The sequence below is a fragment of the Hydra viridissima genome, unplaced genomic scaffold, assembly GCF_058129835.1.
Source record: "Hydra viridissima isolate aposymbiotic clone 2 unplaced genomic scaffold, HvirCarnegie_v1 scaffold_1, whole genome shotgun sequence".
Classification (NCBI taxonomy): Eukaryota; Metazoa; Cnidaria; class Hydrozoa; order Anthoathecata; family Hydridae; genus Hydra; species Hydra viridissima.
The window spans coordinates 32,942,967-32,962,717 of record NW_028324300.1 but is presented as its reverse complement, the minus strand read 5'-3'; the positions used below and the strand labels follow the sequence as shown (position 1 = coordinate 32,962,717).

Genomic DNA, 19,751 nt, shown 5'->3' with positions numbered 1-19,751 from the left:
TTTGCAATATTTTGTTAATATTATATTTCTTTTACGCTTTAAAGTTGTTTCTTTTTCAAATAGTGGTAGATATTTTTTTGCATATTTTTTTCAAATATTTCGTTAAAGTTATCCATTTTTAAATTACGATTGTCGGATAAGAACAATTTTTTTACTGTTTGATTATAGTAAAATCTTTTTTAGGATAACTTTTTTACTAACAGTATTTTAAGTATTACAGTTTCATTATGTTTTCTTTATGTTTGCAATAACTCTTTATAGATAATTCTATGTTGATTTTTGCAAATTGGTTGAAACATTAAGTTGAAAACACTGGTTTTGAGTTGTCTGAGATACTGTAATTACACTACGTGCGAAAGCAATTACAAAGAGTGGGCATTGCGCAGTTTCCTTAAAATCCTATAAACTACTTTGAGCGGTATTTTTATGGATATATTTGAGTTGATTTGTAAAGTGTAAATTGAAGGCAAATTTTTTGTGGATGGGAGTTTTTTATAAGAAGAGAAAATGTAGAGTTGAAACGCTGCGTTCGCCGCGAGAAAGTAACATACGTTGTTAATAATTTTTATTGCATATAATTTATAAAATCTATCTTCATTTAATTTATAATAAAACTATTTTGGTAATTGGGGAATATTTATAACCTAATAAGATTTTATTACCCATGTACTTTTTTTATATTATTTGTAATTATATCTATTTATTGTTTGTTAATTAATTTTGTTAAATAACAGAGAAACATTTTGTAAAATTACGAAGATATAAATAACCTTACTATGAGTTCACACAAAACAAAACGTAGAAATATTGCTGCTGAAATAGCAAGAATAGTGAAAGAAGTATCATGCAATTAATTGTTGAATAATATTTTCGCGTTTAATTCTTCTAAACCATGTCCAATTGTCAAAAATACTTTGTTACCCGAGTCTTCTCCCAAAAATCCCGAAAATTAATGCTGGGGCCAATGCTATAAACATAAAAAACGAAGTTTTTTCCGTAAAACACGAAGTTTTTACCGTAAAAAGCGAAGAAAAAAAAAGTCCATTGCTATAAACATTCTAAAAACTCCGTTTTTAAGATAAAAACTTCGCTTTTAAATCCAATGCTATAAACGAGCAAGGGAATCGCCTTTTCAGATAAAAAATGCGTTTTTTCGAAAAAAAACTTCAGATAGATTTTTGATCTCAATTTTAGATATTTTCTTCGTGATTTTTGGCGGCCATTGTTGGAACAACGTTAGCGCTTCAAAATCATTGAACATTCTTTGTTTGTGTTTTTATGCAGATATTTTATAGATAAAGCTTAAAAGGATTTTGGTAACTTCATAATAAACTAATTACTTAAAAACTGCATTTAATCTATTATTCAGTTCCTTGTTGTGCTTCGTTAACAATGCATGTATGAATTTAAAATTCCATACTTATTTATGAATGTTTTCGATAGTAATTCTGGTTAAACTTTTCATAGTGTTTGACTAAAGAAAAGTATAAATAGTCGATAAATATGCCATATAATACACAAATACACAACAAAATAATACACAAATACACAACAAATAAAATGCTGTCTAAAGAACTTAAAATGTTACTAGCAATATAAATAAGAGAAAACAAAGAGGTTCTTCTTGGGAAGCTTAGTATGTTTTAATTAGCAAACTATTTAAATAAAATTATGTATTGCTACATTATATTTTATATATATGTATATATATGCAGAGTTGTTATCTGTCCAATATGTCCAAGACAAATTTTCTGCCGACATAAAATATGTCCGAAATATTTTTCTGCCTACCAACTTTGACATAATTTTATGTCTAAAACATTTTCTGCCGACATAAAATATATCCGAAATATTTTTCTGCCTACCAACTTTGACATAATTTTATGTCTAAAACATTTTCTGCCGACATAAAATATATCCGAAATACTTTTCTGCCTACCAACTTTGACATAATTTTATGTCTAAAACATTTTCTGCCGACATAAAATATATCCGAAACATTTTTCTGCCTACCAACTTTGACATAATTTTATGTCTAAAACATTTTCTGCCGACATAAAATATATCCGAAATATTTTTCTGCCTACCAACTTTGACATAATTTTATGTCTAAAACATTTTCTGCCGACATAAAATATATCCGAAATATTTTTCTGCCTACCAACTTTGACATAATTTTATGTCTAAAACATTTTCTGCCGACATAAAATATTTCAGAAATATTTTTCTGCGAACTTACTTTGACATAATTTTATGTCTGAGACATTTTCTGTCGACATAAATTATGTCAGAAACATTTTTCTGTCCACATATTTTGACATAACTTTATATCTGAGACATTTTCTGCCGACATAAAATATGTCAGAAACATTTTTCTGTCCACATATTTTGACATAACTTTATATCTGAGACATTTTCTGCCGACATAAATTATGTCAGAAATATTTTCTATCCACATATTTTGACATAATTTCATGTCTGAGACATTTGCTGTTTCTTATTTTAGAAGAAAAAATCGTACAACTTTATTGCTCATTTCAGATTAATTTGACGAGTAAAACCAAAGTCTCGATTTCCCCTTATTAGAATGTAAAAACTTAGTCTCAAACTAAGTTTTTATTACTGAATGTGGTTTTTATTATATGGCGTCCTGTGCCACATTAGAAATTATGTTAAGTAGAAAGAAAAGTAGAACTTGTAAAGGATCGAACCATTTACAGCATAAATTCTGGCCAAAATTTATCTTTTAATTTAACCGAACCGTCAGAATCGTTTTTTGAAGAGTAGTGATCTTAACCGAAAATTTATTCCAAATAAAACAAATATCAATGATAATGTTTGGTTGTTAAAATTTTTTTTTCTCTTACACGTTTTTTAAAGAGAAAATATCCCTTTTCAGATTGTAAATGATACAACTCAAACAAATTAAATGGCAATTAAATGCCTTAGAATCAAATATTTATGTGTCTGCTCTCCTCAATCAAACCACATGGCATTATAGGTTGCTAATATTTGGAAAATTGGCATTTTTTTTTTATCCAATGGTACTTTATGGCCATTTACCTTTATTTTGGCATTTTGACACAGAAAAATTTAAGTTCTCGAAAAAGTATTTATTTTGGAAAAAAAGTTGAAATTAATTTTTGCCCCTCAAGAATTTTTAAGGATAATTAAAAACAACTTTTGACTTCCGATCCGAAGATTAACTAGTTGATTTCATTGATGAAATTTGTTCAAAATAAAGTGACGGAATCATTTTGAAACAGCCGCGATATGAAAAAGGGCATTATTATGGCATTTTACATTCGCGCTTCTGGCATTTCACATGTAAAAAATGTTGGCAACACTGAATTTAATTGTCAATTAAAACGACTAAAATATGACGACTTGGAATGCTCGCTTCTACGTTTGAGACATTAAAACGATTTTCCTAGCCGCATTAAAAAACGATTATTAATCTAATTATTCATTTTTCGCGGTTTAAACGATTGTCCTGTGGTATAAATAGATCTTGGAATAACTATTTTCTTGTCACTGTTTTTGTTTTCCTTAAGATTTAAAGACAAATATGGAGAATAATTTATTGCACAAACAAGTGAAAAGTCAATTTGAAATTAGTAAAGAAGGAGGAAAGTGTAAAATGTGCAAAAAATTTTACAAAGGCAAGTTATGTAACCTCAAAGATCACCTTCTTCGAAAACACAAAGAAAAAGCTGGCGAAATTGACTTAGTTGAAACTACTTCGGCTACAAGGAATCGAAATAACGATGAGATTCAATTAATTAAACGAATCAAGCTGGATGTTGATGTAAATCAATTAATTAGAGAAATGATTAAGTTAATGATGAACCGTAACTTGTCTTTCGCGTCAGCTGATGAAATCGGACAATTGTCTTTAGTGAAAAATGCACTCAAAGAATTCAAAATTGTTATAAATCGTCACAGCATGAAACGCTACATTCAACTTGCGTGTGAAAATATTTTTTCGCTCATAAGAGAAGAAACTGAAAATGTTCTTGTCTCGTTGATGTTTGATAGTGCGTCGCGATATGGAAGAAACGTGTTTGGAGTTAGCTGTAGATATGTGAAGGACGGGCAAATAGCTGACAGAACCTTAGGCATACTTACTCAAGAAAGTCGACAGTTTGGCGAAATTTTAGCTGCTCAGTTAGAAAATGTAATTGGAAAAATTGGAAAATGTGCTAATGATATCTACGCAACTTGCACAGATCAAGGAAAAAACATGACGAAGGCTTCAAAAATTCTTCAAAATGCACAAGTTCAAATGAAAGTGATCCTTGAAATTTATGGTGACGAATTTATAGATTTCGAAGACGAGGAAATTGATATTGGCGCTTTAGAGAATGAAGAAGGGAATTATAGTGAAGCCCAAACTGTTTGTGTTGAAAAATCAGTTGGATCGTTCTGTTCAGCCATGTTTTGTGGCGCACATGTGTGTCAGCTAGCTGCTAAGGACGTAACATCAATGTTTGAAGATGCATTAAATAACATCAGAAAAGTTGCTATCGAATCCAAGAAAGTAGCATATATTCAAACATTTAAAAATCTAAAAAAACCTCGTGTAGACATTGAACCACGCTGGGATTCCACGTTTTTGATGATAGAAGATTTCCATACCAACGCAGAAGCATATCAAAGGCTAAGACACGACCAATTAAAATTAAATGATGCTTCATGGAGTTTAATAGATGAATATTTCGATGCATTTTTACCAATACATTCGGCTATGATGGATTTTCAATCCGCAAAATTATCAATTAGTGAATTCTACGTTCGATGGATTCAAATGAAAATAGGAATTGAGGACGTTCCAGCAGGTGATTTGGGATTAAAAATGCTACTGACCAACGCAATCAATACACGAGAACAAGTTTTTTTTAAATGTGAAACATTTATTGCTGCTTTAGTTATGGATCCTAGATTTTGCTTTACATCGGGTCATCAACTGTTTAATACAGAAATGTTAAATAGAGGAATTATACAGCTAATCAAAATTCATCAAAAACTTTGTACTCAACGAGAACAATCAAGTTTTTCATCAACAGAAGAATCCATACAATTAAATGCGTCATATTCCTCAAATACTTCTGAAGAGATGATTCCTATGAACTCAGAAGAAATTTATGCTGAAAAAGTACGCCGTTTTATTGAATATACTGGAGGAGGAACCAGACAAGATGTTGCTAATGCAGCTTTAGAGTCAGATCAAGATATTCGTCAATTAATTTTAAAATGGACTCTTAATGAACCGCGAGTGTCATTAGACGTTGAATTCAACATTCTTGCGTACTGGAAGAAAAACCAGAAAACAAAATGGAATCGGCTTTATGAAATCTCGCAAGTAGTTTACGGTGCAGCGTTCTCCAGCGTAAAAGTTGAACGTGATTTCTCTGGATTCGCTTTGGTTTATAGCCATCTACGTACTCGCATTTCAAATGATTTCTTAGACTCCATCATGGTGGTAAAAAATAATCTAGATTTGATTGATAAAATAAAATTTGTTTAAAAAACTAAACGTTTCACATTTTCTATTAGTCAATTTTTTATGGCGCCCCAGTGCAAGAATCGAGTTCTGAAAACCTTTTTAGAGTCGAAACAAAAAAAAAAATTTTTTATAACGTAATAAAGTTCTTTTAGATTTTGTGTTAGCAAAGTACTTGACAAAATTCTAGCACAAAAAGTCAAAGTTAATTTTGAGAATAGATTAAACGGCCGTGATATAAAAATCTACAACTGAATTGCATTTGGGTCAAAAGACTCCAGCATCAAGAGTTTTTTTAATGCGGCTAGGAAATTCGTTTTAATGTCTCAAACGTGGAAGCGAGCATTCCAAGTCGTCATATTTTAGTCGTTTTAATTGACAATTAAATTCAGTGTTGCCAACATTTTTTACATGTGAAATTCCATCGTGAATGTAAAATGCCATAATAATGCCCTTTTTCATATCGCGGCTGTTTCAAAACGATTCTGTCACTTTATTTTGAACAAATTTCATCAATGAAATCAACTAGTTAATCTTCGGATCGGAAGTCAAAAGTTGTTTTTTATTATCCTTAAAAATTCTTGAGGAGCAAAAATTGATTTCATCTTTTTTTCCAAAACAAATACTTTTTCAAGAACTTAAATTTTTCTGTGTCAAAATGCCAAAATAAAGGTAAAAGGCCACAAAATACAACTGGATAAAAAAAAAAAGCCAATTTTCCAAATATTAGCAACCTGTAATGCCATGTGGATTGTTGAGGAGAGCAGACAAATATTTGATTCTAAGGCATTTAATTGCCATTTTAATGGCTTGCGTTGTATCATTTACAATCTGAAAAGGGATATTTTCTCTTTAAAAAACGTGTAAGAGAAAAAAAAATTTTAACAACCAAACATTATCATTGATATTTGTTTTATTTGAAGTAAATTTTCGGTTAAGATCACTACTCTTCAAAAAACGATTCTGACGGTTCGATTAAATTAAAAGATAAACGTTGGCCAGATATTTTCTTACGGCTAAAATTGTATTCTAACCGCTGCTTTAAATTGTCGTTCGTCCTGTGGTTAATCTATTTTAACCTGAAACGCCGCGCTGGTGAAAAACTATATTTTTAATAAGGTTTGCTTCGACCATGAATTATTCGACCTATCATGGAACGGATATAAATATTCTGACAAAGAATTATTTTCTATTTTTATTATGTTGCAGACGATTAGATCGTAGAATTTATGCTGTAAATGGTTCGACCCTTTAAAAGTTCTACTTTCCTTTCTACTTAACATAATTTCTAGTGCGGCACAGGACGCCATATAATAAAAACCACATTCAATAATAAAAACTAAGTTTGAGACTAAGTTTTTACATTCTAACAAGGGGAAATCGAAACTTTTGTTTTACTCGTCAAATTAATCTAAAATGAGCAATAAAGTTGTACGATTTTTTCTTCTAAAATAAGAAACAGCAAATGTCTCAGACATAAAATTATGTTAAAATATGTGGATAGAAAATATTTCTGACATAATTTGTCGGGCGGAAAAGGTCTCGGCCTAAAATTATGTCAAAGTAAGTGGACAGAAAAATGTTTCTGACATAATTTATGTCGGCAGAAAATGTCTCTGACATAAAATTATGTCAAAGTAAGTGGACAGAAAAATGTCTCTGACATATTTTATGTCGGCAGAAAATGTTTTAGACATAAAATTATGTCATAGTTGGTAGGCAGAAAAATATTTTGGACATATTTTATGTGGGCAGAAAATGTTTTAGACATAAAATTATGTCAAAGTAAGTGGACAGAAAAATGTTTCTGACATATTTTATGTCGGCAGAAAATGTCTCAGACATAAAATTATGTCAAAGTAAGTGGACAGAAAAATGTCTCTGACATATTTTATGTCGGCAGAAAATGTTTTAGACATAAAATTATGTCATAGTTGGTAGGCAGAAAAATATTTCGGACATATTTTATGTCGGCAGAAAATGTTTCAGACATAAAGTTATGTCAAAGTAAGAGGACAGAAAAATAATTCTGACATATTTTATGTCTATGTAAAATATGTCTAAAAATATGTCGACAGATCTGCCAGACATATTATGCCGTAACAACTCTGTATATATATATGTATATATATATATATATATATATATATATATATATATATATATATATATATATATATATATATATATATATATATATATATATTCATGTTCTCAGAGACTGTCATGGAATCTTTACCAACACAATTTATAGTATTATACAGTGTAGGAGAAGCTATTTTCAATGTTAGTGTATTAAGTTAATAAAACTATTGGAAGTATATATATATTTACATATATATATATATATATATATATATATATATATATATATATATATATATATATATATATATATATATATATATATATATATTAGGGTGTTTCAAAAAAAAGTCATGTCTGAAAAAAAAAAAGAGCCCTAGCTTATCATCTGCCCATACCATGATTTAGTACTAAGGATTTTTTTTTTTTTATATTTGAAAATCCTAAGGGTCCCTCCAGGGGGTAAAAGGGGCAGTTTTTTTAGCGTTTTGTACCATTTTTAAAACAGTTTGGAGGAAGTCTTAACATTAAAATTTTTAATTTTTTTTTTTATATTTCTGTTTTTAAAGACCTAGTTAATCTAAATAAGACGGACTCTATTCTCCAAAAAAAAAAAAGCTTCTAAAAACTGTTTTAAAAAATCCTAAATTTAGGGTTTTTTTGATTTTATAAAACCCATAAATGTTAAACAATATTTTTTTGAAATTCATATTAGTAGGTTTATTTTCGATTAAATTTTCGATGCAGTATTATATTAAATTCACTTGTATTCAGCTACAGAGTTTATTCTAGGAAATAATAAAAAAAGAGGGCCTGGGAATGAATAATAAGGAAATGATTAAATATTTTTTGTAATGAAATATTCAAAACCAAATGGTTTTTTCCGAAAACTAAAAAAAAAAATAAAAATTTATGAAACTACAAAAAACTTCAAATCCAATGTAAAATTTGTTTTAAATTGAAATACAGTAATCTTAGTTAATTTATGATCATCTTTATTACAGCTATCTATTAAAAACAAAGTAATTTTTCAAATTAAAAACAGATTAAAAATTTGTTAAACAAAAAAATATAAAATAAAAAACTAGATTTTTTTTCTGCTAGCAGCATTTTCATAATCGATTTTTTTTCTGCTTTTTCTGTTTTTCTTGTAATCATTTGTGAAGAGAAGGGTGTCCTGCCTTTTCTCCTCAGAATATGCTCTGTTTATTAGGTCTTGAACTAATTTTACCGCCCTTTCAGAGCAGTCATTAACAACATCAAGTCCAATTACTGTTGCTTTAAATTCTAGATAAAAATCATTGAATTTCCAAAATTCTGGTGGTGTTTTCATCCATTGAGTTTCTGCTTTTCCATGTCTAAGCATATCAAAAACTAGCCACGACTTGTCTGTTATTAATGGAGCTAAACTAGGAGGCTCATCTTTACTGAAGTTAAGGCTTTTTAATATAGCTTGGTCCATTATTTGGCGCTCCAAAGGGAAATTTTCATTTGGACATCTTGGTAAACTATACAGTTTCTTGGCCATATCACCACGTTCCCTACATTCTTCATCTGCTAGGGCAAAAACTACCAAAGTGGGATCCAAATACCAAGTATGTCTAAGAATAGAGCTCGTAACAGCTTGGGAGCCAAGTAGATTCCATTCCTCATATCTTTTCATTTGCCAGTAAGCTTTCATATCCTAATAAACAGTATTAATAAACATTTTGAATCATTTTAATCAATAGCAAGCTTTCTAACCTCTCAATAAATTATTAAAAGACCATATACCTGTGCTGGTGCTAAAGAACTTAACTCTGCTTTTAGAAACCACTCTGTATAGAAAAGAGATATGAATAAAACCATACCAGTTATTTCTTCTTTTTCTTTGTTAGTCAGGTTTGGAATTTCATTCATTAAAAGATACAATTTTAAATAGTATAAACCTTTTCCCATGAATCTTGAATGGTGAACTGGTCCCGGTAAATGGAATTTAAACCTATTTGACGATAGAACCATTAAAGCAAGTTCAGCTAGCTCATGGTATTCTTTTCTAACATTTCCATCCTAATAAATTTTTAATATATTTTTAATTTGTTACAATCGTTTCTTTTAAATATTTAGAATAAATAGACATAAACAAAATCAAAATTATAATAGCACCTTTTTAAAGATCTTTGAATTGATCACATTAGTAAAAAACTGAATAGCAGCTAATTTTTTATTATATATCCATGTTCCAGGTGGTATTATTAGTCTTTTCAGCTCCTTAGTTTCAGTATCTACACAGTTCCAATTTTTTTTTAGAAATTCAAATAGTTTGTTTTCTGGACCAGAAGTTTCGCTGCTAGGGTAAATCTTCCAGAAATGAGTTATGTGTCGCTCAATTACATGATGTCTACATGCAATCAGCAACAATGGGCGTTGAATCTGTTGAACTAATCTCATGCAAGTACCTTGCCATCTTCCTGTATTTGCTGAAGTTGTGTCAAAGCAGAGACATTTAACTTTATCTCCTAATCCAAAAAACTCCATTAATTCAAAAATAGCTTGCTTTTGATTAACCCCTGAACTAGACTCTATTGGAGGAATGCCAAGTAGTTCTGTTTTCCCATCAATCCTTACCAAAACTGCAATTCTATCTTTTTTTAATTGCTTTCCTTCCGTCAATTCATTTACTATTTTTCCATCAAAGTGTATGGTCATTAGTGAATCTGATGATACTACACTGTTTTTTATATATTCCCTTATTTCTGTTGCTCCGGCAGATACTATGTTCTCTGCAGCTCTATAAGATGTTGATTTAGAGCACTTAAAGTTTGCTACAGAACCACCAGCCATGACAATAACACTACTAATCAAAGCTGTATGTTGGTGGGGTGTTATACCCTCTCCCACTGCTGTATGAGCAGTAGACTGAAGTATATTTTTAGGAAGAAGAACAGAATTTTGAGTATTAGGAATCTCATTAAAATCAAAGTCGATATCTGTTTCCTGGCCTAAATCGTCGCTAGCGTAACTAGAAGAACTTAGATAATCTAAACCATTTTTATCTAACTCTACACATAGCTCTTATTCTAAATTTGATTTGCTTCTTTTCTTTCTTCCTACAGAATACTCATATCTTTTATCTTTTCCTCCAAGACTTCCTTTCCTTTCCCAAAGCTGGTCTTTTAAGAAAGCAATATCTTCTTCCTTGTGTTTCACTTTTCTCATTTTATCTTTTAATATTTCCTCAAACATAACATGAGGATGTTTTCCAATCCAAAATACTTTATTCATTTGTTCTTCAAATAAATGTCTTTTTTTTACTTCAGCAAGATTTGTTCTTTTTCTTTTATCTTTTAATTTTATCCACTCTTTTAACAGTTTCTCAACTTTATTCCTTTAAAAAATAATATTTGCTTGTATAATGGTTTATGGATTAAACTGATTTAGAGTTCAATGATAAAACTTACCTTAGCTTTTGTATTGTAAGCACCTTAAATCCATCACGTATCCAAGGACCCATTAGTTTAGATAATATGCAGCAGTCAAACTGATCAACTGGGCAGTTAGGTATGAAAGAGGAACTTTTGTTAGTACAACCTACTAAGCACTTAAGTTTTGCTTCACATCTTAATTTTCGTAGAAAGAGATAATATTGAATTACCTATTAACAGTTGCAAATTTATTTGCTGGAAGTTTTATGATATATTTTTTAACTAAAAATATTTCAACCAATCTATTACTTCTAACTTTTTTTTTCGGTGGCATTTTAACAATTTTTTTATTTTTAATCTAAAAACAAAGTTTTATATAACATATATTTAAATAAAACATTATTTACTGAAAAGATTTAAAATTTTATTTAAAAAAATATATAAATAAGTACACCGTAAAAATATTTGTTTTTGTTATATATTTATGGATTTTTGGGTTTTTTAAAACAGTTTTTAGAATTTTATTTTATTTTTTTGAGAATAGAGCCCGTTTTATTTAGATTAACTAGGTCTTTACAAACAGAAATATGAAAAAAACATTTGAAAATTTTAATGTTAAGACTTCCTCCAAACTCTTTTAAAAATGGTACAAAACGCTCTAAAAATTGCCCCTTTTACCCCCTGGAGGGACTCTTAGGATTTTCAAAAATAAAAAAAAAAAAAATCCTTAGTACTAAATCATGGTCTGGGCAGATGATAAGCTAGGGCTCTTTTTTTTTTTCAGACATGACTTTTTTTTGAAACACCCTAATATATATATATATATATATATATGTATATATATATATATATATATATATATATATAAAATTGATATATACTATACATTACATCATGTTATCATTGTTAATTTTATATACTGTAATATATCTCTGCAGTTTTTGAATAGAATGATTAAATTGCCATTATTATTACCCTTGTTATATATCATTAGCACTGTTAGTAGTTTACTTTACATTAGTTTATAACTATTTGTATATAAACTTGAATGTAAAATCTTTATTTAGAAATATGATTGATTACATACTTATATTATGTTAATATATACTATATATTACATACTTATACTATAACATTTGTAAATATATATTTAAATATATATATATATATTTAAATATATATTTACAAATGTTATAGTATAAGTATGTAATATATAGTATATATTAACATAATATAAGTATGTAATCAATCATATTTCTAAATAAAGATTTTACATTCATGTAAATATATATATACTTCCAATAGTTTTATTAACTTAATACACTAACATTGAAAATAGCTTCTCCTACACTGTATAATACTATAAATTGTGTTGGTAAAGATTCCATGACAGTCTCTGAGAACATGAAAAAAAATATTTGTGCCAATAAAATGAAGAAATACCATTATTTGGAAAAGTACTGAAATGCTTTTATTTCGCTTAGTATAATGTTGCAAATCATCTTTAAGCCTAGTTTCTAAAAAATCTAATACAGCTCTTGGGACTCGATACTGCTCTCGAAAAACGTTGTCAGAAACATCTTCGTTAAAAAAGCGACCATTAAACTAAAATGATATTGAAAAACAAAACAAAAATATAATTTCTGCGCCTATTTAGTATGATTTCTGATTTTGTTCGATAAAAAATCATTAAAAAAATATATATATATAGTAATTTTAAGTAATGTTTTAAACACCAACCTCTCGAGGCAATCGGTGGCGAAGCTCATTTTCTGCAACTTCGAAATCTAAGTCTTCATCCGAAAAAATTAAATTCATGTTTCTACTTTAATTTTACACAGATTTTTTAAACACCAAATACTAGAATTTAAAAATATTCATAAAAATAGAATAGACAGCACAGCATACTTAATGACTAATTAAATTCATTAAGTAGGCCTAATAAATAAAAGTTACAATAAAAATTACTATTATATTACTACTATATATTACGGATAAAAAAAGTTCGTGAATTTTAGTGACGTTTACGTTTTATGCTTTATAGCAATGGGCGAAAAAAATACAAACAGCGATAAATTCTTCGAGATTACGAACTTTTTTTCGTACGTGAAAAATTGCGTTTTTACGAAAGATTTTTTTTCTCGAAAAAAACTTCGAATTGTTTATAGCATTGGCCCCAGGTCGGATGACAATACAAATTTACCTTTCATTAACTCTATCATAAGTTTTGAAGAATCTAGTGATAACATCAAATGGAAAGCTTGTTTGCATGATGATTTAGACAGTGATGATATTGATGGCAACAATTGCGTAACAAAAGTGAATGAAAGTGTATTAGATGAATTAAAGCAATGGAAGATTGCATTTAACATATCTCATAGTGCTATAAATAATTTGCTTTAGAATTTGCAAAAATCAAATTTAGGTTTGCCTAAAGATGCTAGAACACTTCTTAGAACTGATCGAAACATTATTATTGCTTCTGTAGCTGGTGGTGAATATTTTTATATAGGATTAAAAAACCGGTTATCTTTGCTCCTAAATATATTTTCAATTTCATCTGATACTACACAGCTTACAATTCATATAAATATTGATGGTATTCCTTTATTTAACAGCTGAAACATTTCTGTCTGGCCAATTCTTAGTTCGATTGTAGAACTTGAAGGTAACAATGTCTTTCCTAGTTCTTGTCAGTAATGGTGGAGGTAGCTTGACACAATTTATCAAGCAAAACATGGCCTATTTAATGACATCTAAGCAAGCGCGACAGTGTAACTTGATTGGCCAACGAGGCAAAATTAAATTTTGAGCACTGCAACACTTTCAGATTTTGTTTAGTAAGTATTCACTTCAAATTTGTATGCCCACATTTAACAGCCACATATTAATCTTGAGTTATTTATTTAGATCACAACATTTAGCCCAGAAAAGTAATACTTGCTAAATGGTATAATAATAATAATAATTTAACATGTATACTGCGGCATTAACATACAAGAATTGTTTTATATGTATTTAGGTGCTGCTAAACAAAACTTTGCCAACAAGGTCACAACCAAGGAGATGCTTGAGAAGTAACTTTCTACGTGGTTTGGATATTCACGGGATTGTGGGGAAGGGAGCCGAAAACCGAAAGGGAAGAATGCAACAGAAGTCAATAATGTAATACAAGTTCCTGATGATGCAGTTAGAAATTGTTAAACAGTGAACAATGTTTATTGATCTAGCATCAGTTAAGAGTTTACAAACTGTTTGCCATGGTCTAAGTTATGATTTATTGAAAATAGTACACAATGTGATCTGCTTTTCAAGCACTGTTTACATTATACTGGCTTGTCCAGCCTATAAATATATTTTGCCTTATAGCACACAGGATCTGATTTCAAATACTCTTATTTGTTTAATTCAGTTATACTCGTTGAAAATTTAGTTAACTAATTGTTATTACCTGTAAGCATTCATGTGTATTTCTTGGTATATTTTCAATCAGTTATTACTTGCAGTGATGTAGTATTGCAATTTGCATCATTTGTATGCTATATGATAGTATTGGTGCATTTTTTGAAAACTTGTTAGTTTACGACTTGTAATTGCTTTTTTTTTTTAAATAGACTTGCATATAGTTAACCGCTTATCAGTTTTATCAATTATTTTTGGCAGTGTTATTGTTGCCATTAATAAAATGCATCTTATCTGCCTGCAATATAGCTACAGGACTTAGTAATGTGACATAGTGGTAATAATAGTAATAGAAATAGTAATAATAATAATAATAATGATACTAATAATAATAATAATAATAATAATAATAATAATAATAATAATGATACTAATAATAATAATAATAATAATAATAATAATAATAATAATAATAATAATAATAATAATAATAATAATAATAATAATAATAATAATAATAATAATAATAATAATAATAATAATAATAATAATAATAATAATAATAATAATAATAATAATAATAATAATAGTAAAAGTAATAATAATAATAATAATAATAATAATAATAATAATAATAATAATAATAATAATAATAATAATAATAATAATAATAATAATAAAACACAAACGGGATCCCGGCTGGGTCCCGTTTGTGTTTTCTGGCGGGAATCCCGGACGGGTCCCGTCTGGATCCCATGGACAAAAAACGGCGGGATCCGTCTGGATTACCCGTACGGGCCCCGTCCTGCGGCCTGCCCGGGACCCACCCGGGTACCTTATGGGCTGGCTAGCTGGGTAATAAGCAATTTTTGAAGTAATCAAATTTTCAACCTTCAAGCAAATTTTTAGCACATTTGACTTGTGCTTATTTGATATTGAAGTGTATTAGGTAATCAAAATCAATTTTTAATTGAACTGATCTTATTAAACTTGGTAAAAATTTCTGATTTCAGATTTTAAATGATAATAATGATGCAGTTTTGTTTTAAAAGGCACATTTTAAAAATTGGAAAATTTTTATAAATGGAAGAATCGAGTTCTTGTTCAATTTTCGTTATTCACATGACACGAATTTCAGAGGTTTTCAAAACAAAAATGACTATCATTTGTGCGCCATTTTTGGTGAAAAATCACTTTAGCAATTTACAAAGAAAAAATCCTCACTTTAACAATTTAAAAAAATTGCAACTAAAATTTAAATTATATTTAAAGTAGTAAGTCATAAAATGTATTTTAGTTATTTTTGAAAATATAAAATTTGCTGAACTTTAGTACTAAGAACTTTATACACTGTCCAAGTTTGAATTTCATTGTGGATCACTTTTAGGACCAACATAAAGTTATGGTCCTAAAAGTGGTTACATATCAAGGAAATTGGTTTTACTTCTAAATTATATGTCATATAATTTTATTATCTTTTACATACCTCTGCTTCCGTTTGATTTTCTCTTACAAATTTTCCGTTTTTTTTTTAAATTAAATTTTTAAAATGAGAATTTCTTTAAGGTATAATAAAAATTTACATAAAAAAAAAAAATAATTCGTCGGCCTATCCCTCCGTTTGCGTATGAGAATTTACTAACTGCATTCCAAAAATAACCAGTCATCAGGAAAATACCTCCAGTTACTATGGTGTTTTACGTAAATACCAAAAAATCGCATAATGGATAACCTAAATCTTTATAACTGATTTTGCCATTTGAAAAAAGATTTGTGGAATAAAACCTACGAAAAAAAATTTAATTAATATCACTTAGACAACAAAAGCAGGAAAAAATCTGGTGAAATCTTGAAAAAAATTGAATATTCAAATATCTGGTGAAATACTGAAAAACATTGAATATTCAAATATTACGCTCAATATTTAATGTTAATATTTAATAATATTAAATATGTTAAATAAATTATTGATACTCTATATTAAAGTTGAATAATTGATATTGAATATTAGTACTGAATATTATTATCAATTATTGATACTCTATATTAAAGTTGTATAATTGATATTGAATATTAGTACTGAATATTATTATCAAATATTGATATTAGATAAGTCTTACTAAATTGCTTGCATTTGTTTAGGAAGTTGTCCAGTTCGGTGCGGTAGTTTTGAAGCTGAGCAATTTTTGATCGCACAGATTTATTTTGCTCTAATATCAAGTTACAGCGGCTATATAAATCTTTTTTTGAGTTGACATCTTGAGAACACCCAATCAAGTCTCTAATTTTGTGTAAAACCTTTCAAGTAAAAATAATTTAGAAATCAAATCTTGGTGTAATCAACTGTTAACTTAAAAACTACAAAGAGAAAAAAAAAAAGGAAAAAATTGTTAATTAATCTTTAAAAGGTAGTTACGTAGTTACTCTAATCTTTATAACGATATTCATTGTAAAAATTTCTTACTGAATGAGTCTTGCTATTCGCATTTGTCAAAGAAGCAACATGGTTCTTTAATTCATCAATTTTTTTATTCAAATCTCCAAGATTGCCTAAACAGCCTGAAAAAAACACAAAAGTTTTATTTTATGTTAAAAACAGAAAACCCAATCGAATTAAAAAATAACTAAAGCATAAATCAAAACCAAGTTGCAAAGCAGAATCCTAAGGAAAAATATTTAATCGTTTAATCGGTAGTTAAAGCTATTTCAAGTTTAGATTGAATCATTTTATTGTAAATATTTTTATAAAACACAAATGAAGCGTGAAAAAAATTACGGCTAAAGCTGATGATATAATCCATTGACCAGTCTGAAACTTCAGCAAGAATATTGTTGATAGAATTATCTTGCAAAATATCATTGACAAAATCTTGATTAACGTTCGAACAGTTGGCTGCTTGAATCACGTTGCAAAAAGCTTCATAGAAAAGAAATGTAGTCATCTATGTATATATGTATACATGCATGCATGCATGCATGCATGTATGTATGTATGTATGTATGTATGTATGTATGTATGTATGTATGTATGTATGTATGTATGTATGTATGTATGTATGTATGTATGTATGTATGTATGTATGTATGTATGTATGTATGTATGTATGTATGTATGTATGTATGTATGTATGTATGTATGTATGTATGTATGTATGTATGTATGTATGTATGTATGTATGTATGTATGTATGTATGTATGTATGTATGTATGTATGTATGTATGTATGTATGTATGTATGTATGTATGTATGTATGTATGTATGTATGTATGTATGTATGTATGTATGTATGTATGTATGTATGTATGTATGTATGTATGTATGTATGTATGTATGTATGTATGTATGTATGTATGTATGTATGTATGTATGTATGTATGTATGTATGTATGTATGTATGTATGTATGTATGTATGTATGTATGTATGTATGTATGTATGTATGTATGTATGTATGTATGTATGTATAAAAATCTCACTTGGACAAATTTCCACGTTGCAAGGTTGAACTTGTGAAGCACTTCCGAAGCAAGTATTTGGAAAATCGAATTCTATACTGTTGATACACTTTCGTGTACGCAAGAATAATCCATCCCCACATGAAACAGAGCAAGCAGTCCAAGCTGTCCATGTTGACCAATCAGCTTAAAGTAAGAAACGCTATAAATGTTAATTGAAAAATTAATGAAGCAAAATAAGTTTGTGACAAATTTAAAGAGTAAAAATTTAAAAAAAAATTGTTTAAGAGCAAAAAGTGCTGCTTTTTAAAATTGTCACGTTTTGTAATTTAAAGTGGAAACATAAATAATGAGCCACTAGAAACTGAAGTTAGCTTTCTTGCATGTTTACTATTAATGCATATAAGCAAATAAAATAAATATATACATATTTACCATTGATGAAGACAACACCAAATTTCCCCAACAAAACAAAAGATAAAATTAACTGCAGATTAGCCATCACCTGTTGTAAAAAGTAAATGCTTTGTGAGATGTTTTGAAAAATACCTTAAAAATAATTTGCTTCCCTTTAAGATAACGAAATAAAGATAACTTAAGATAACAATAATACTAAAAATAATTTGCTTCCCTTTAAGATAACGAAATAAAGATAACTTAAGATAACGATAATATTAAAAATAATTTGCTTCCCTTTAAGATAACGAAACAAAGATAACTTAAGATAACGATAATATTAAAAATAATTTGCTTCCCTTTAAGATAACGAAATAAGAGCTTGTTTTACTTATAACAATTTTCCTATTTTGAACTTTGAATCCTCAATTCCAGAGCACGCAAAAAAAAAAAAAAAAAAACAAACATTATTTTTTCCTAAAGTTTATTTTTAAATTGTCTTTTCCTTTTGGTTTACGTTATTGAAAGTCTTTTTCAAAATCTGAAATTAAAAGTTTTTTAAGCTTGTACTTTAAAGCTTAGAATGCTTAACTCATGTACCGTTGTGCCTCACTTTTGCAGCATTCAAAGATTTATCCATCATTAAGTTTTGTTTTTATATCTAAGTAAATTAACCTTTAAAATGGCAGTTTCCTTAAAATTAATTTAAGTTCTTTTCGCCTTTTGAATGTTATGCAGCGCTAAATTATTCAAAACCTGGGTATCAATGCATTCATTAAAAAGTAATGTTTTAAGTTTAGTGCCGCGGAATGCCGCAAGGTACTTCGGTAGTTTTATAACTTTCATGCTGCATCACTTAATCTTAATCTAGAAGTTCAGTTTTTACACAGAGCTTCAAAAGTTCAAGATAAAATATGAACTATTGTATGTTAATATGATCCTAATTTCTAAATAAATATAAATCGTAAACATTTGTTAAAAAGTATGTTTAATAGAAAATATTCTGACATATTTAATACGAATAATATATTTATTTTACGACTTGTCATACATTTAAGATTGAAAATTTCAAAACTAGATGATGATAAAAAGATTGATGCAGTCACTTATTGACCTTTTGAGAAAATAAGAAGAAAATATTAGCTCACTCCTAAATCTTTGATGAAATATAATCAAAGTAAAGTATTTTGAAGTATTTTTGCGCGTCAATAATTCGCCAAAACACCTCAAACTGAAACACTAGATTTTCAATGTAATTTTTGAAAATTCTTTTTTTTATAAAAAGTTTTAAGTAAAAACGTAATACCTGATATTTATGAACACGTTGTTGTATTTAATGCTGAAACTTAAAACCAAACGAAACTTTATTTCTTAACAAAAGTAATTCTTTGATTTTGACTTAATAAAACTAAATCCTTAATTTTGACTTTCGTATATCTGAGTCATTTACCATTAAGTTGCTAATGACAACGTTTCTTTGTATGATTATCAACAACAGTTGTGAT

General features: G+C 28.3%; 5 protein-coding genes and 1 pseudogene across 8 annotated transcripts; 2 read left to right on the top strand and 4 right to left on the bottom strand.

Moving 5' to 3' along the window:
- The first annotated feature begins 773 nt into the window (after nucleotides 1–773).
- On the top strand, nucleotides 774–14,580 carry LOC149894608 (uncharacterized; annotated as a pseudogene). The gene is made up of 3 exons (XR_016453309.1): nucleotides 774–955; nucleotides 13,170–13,832; nucleotides 14,015–14,580. The product of XR_016453309.1 is annotated as an uncharacterized LOC149894608 (transcript).
- On the top strand, nucleotides 3,721–5,612 carry LOC149894612 (uncharacterized). The gene has a single exon (XM_090099141.1). It carries the CDS (start codon nucleotides 3,830–3,832, stop codon nucleotides 5,525–5,527), a length of 1,698 nt encoding a protein of 565 aa, XP_089955267.1. The 5' UTR covers nucleotides 3,721–3,829; the 3' UTR covers nucleotides 5,528–5,612.
- Nucleotides 8,524–11,083, bottom strand: LOC149894611 (uncharacterized). 2 transcript variants are annotated; one of them, XM_090090224.1, is made up of 4 exons: nucleotides 9,734–10,596; nucleotides 9,517–9,637; nucleotides 9,362–9,405; nucleotides 8,524–9,272 (listed from the first exon to the last, which is right to left on the bottom strand). In XM_090090224.1, exons 1-4 carry the CDS (start codon nucleotides 10,409–10,411, stop codon nucleotides 8,673–8,675), a joined length of 1,443 nt encoding a protein of 480 aa, XP_089946350.1. In that variant the 5' UTR covers nucleotides 10,412–10,596; the 3' UTR covers nucleotides 8,524–8,672. The 2 variants fall into 2 exon arrangements, with proteins under 2 accessions (XP_089946350.1, XP_089946344.1); XM_090090218.1 differs by having other exon boundaries at nucleotides 9,362–9,637; nucleotides 9,734–11,083.
- LOC149894610 (uncharacterized) lies at nucleotides 10,643–11,092 on the bottom strand. The gene is made up of 2 exons (XM_090090236.1): nucleotides 11,029–11,092; nucleotides 10,643–10,955 (listed from the first exon to the last, which is right to left on the bottom strand). The coding sequence occupies exons 1-2, from the start codon at nucleotides 11,079–11,081 to the stop codon at nucleotides 10,643–10,645; spliced, it is 366 nt and encodes a 121-aa protein (XP_089946362.1). The 5' UTR covers nucleotides 11,082–11,092.
- LOC149894609 (uncharacterized) lies at nucleotides 12,294–13,147 on the bottom strand. Its single transcript, XM_090090247.1, has 2 exons — nucleotides 12,733–13,147; nucleotides 12,294–12,597 (listed from the first exon to the last, which is right to left on the bottom strand). The coding sequence occupies exons 1-2, from the start codon at nucleotides 12,808–12,810 to the stop codon at nucleotides 12,316–12,318; spliced, it is 360 nt and encodes a 119-aa protein (XP_089946373.1). The 5' UTR covers nucleotides 12,811–13,147; the 3' UTR covers nucleotides 12,294–12,315.
- A 1,252-nt stretch (nucleotides 14,581–15,832) lies between the features above and the next one.
- LOC149894607 (uncharacterized) lies at nucleotides 15,833–19,705 on the bottom strand. 2 transcript variants are annotated; one of them, XM_090094913.1, is made up of 7 exons: nucleotides 19,553–19,705; nucleotides 18,286–18,355; nucleotides 17,872–18,036; nucleotides 17,171–17,311; nucleotides 16,859–16,953; nucleotides 16,515–16,692; nucleotides 15,833–16,179 (listed from the first exon to the last, which is right to left on the bottom strand). In XM_090094913.1, the coding sequence occupies exons 2-7, from the start codon at nucleotides 18,350–18,352 to the stop codon at nucleotides 16,127–16,129; spliced, it is 699 nt and encodes a 232-aa protein (XP_089951039.1). In that variant the 5' UTR covers nucleotides 18,353–18,355; nucleotides 19,553–19,705; the 3' UTR covers nucleotides 15,833–16,126. The 2 variants fall into 2 exon arrangements, with proteins under 2 accessions (XP_089951039.1, XP_089951049.1); XM_090094923.1 differs by lacking the exon at nucleotides 19,553–19,705 and adding an exon at nucleotides 18,540–19,464 and having other exon boundaries at nucleotides 18,286–18,414.
- Between the last annotated feature and the right edge of the window lie 46 nt (nucleotides 19,706–19,751).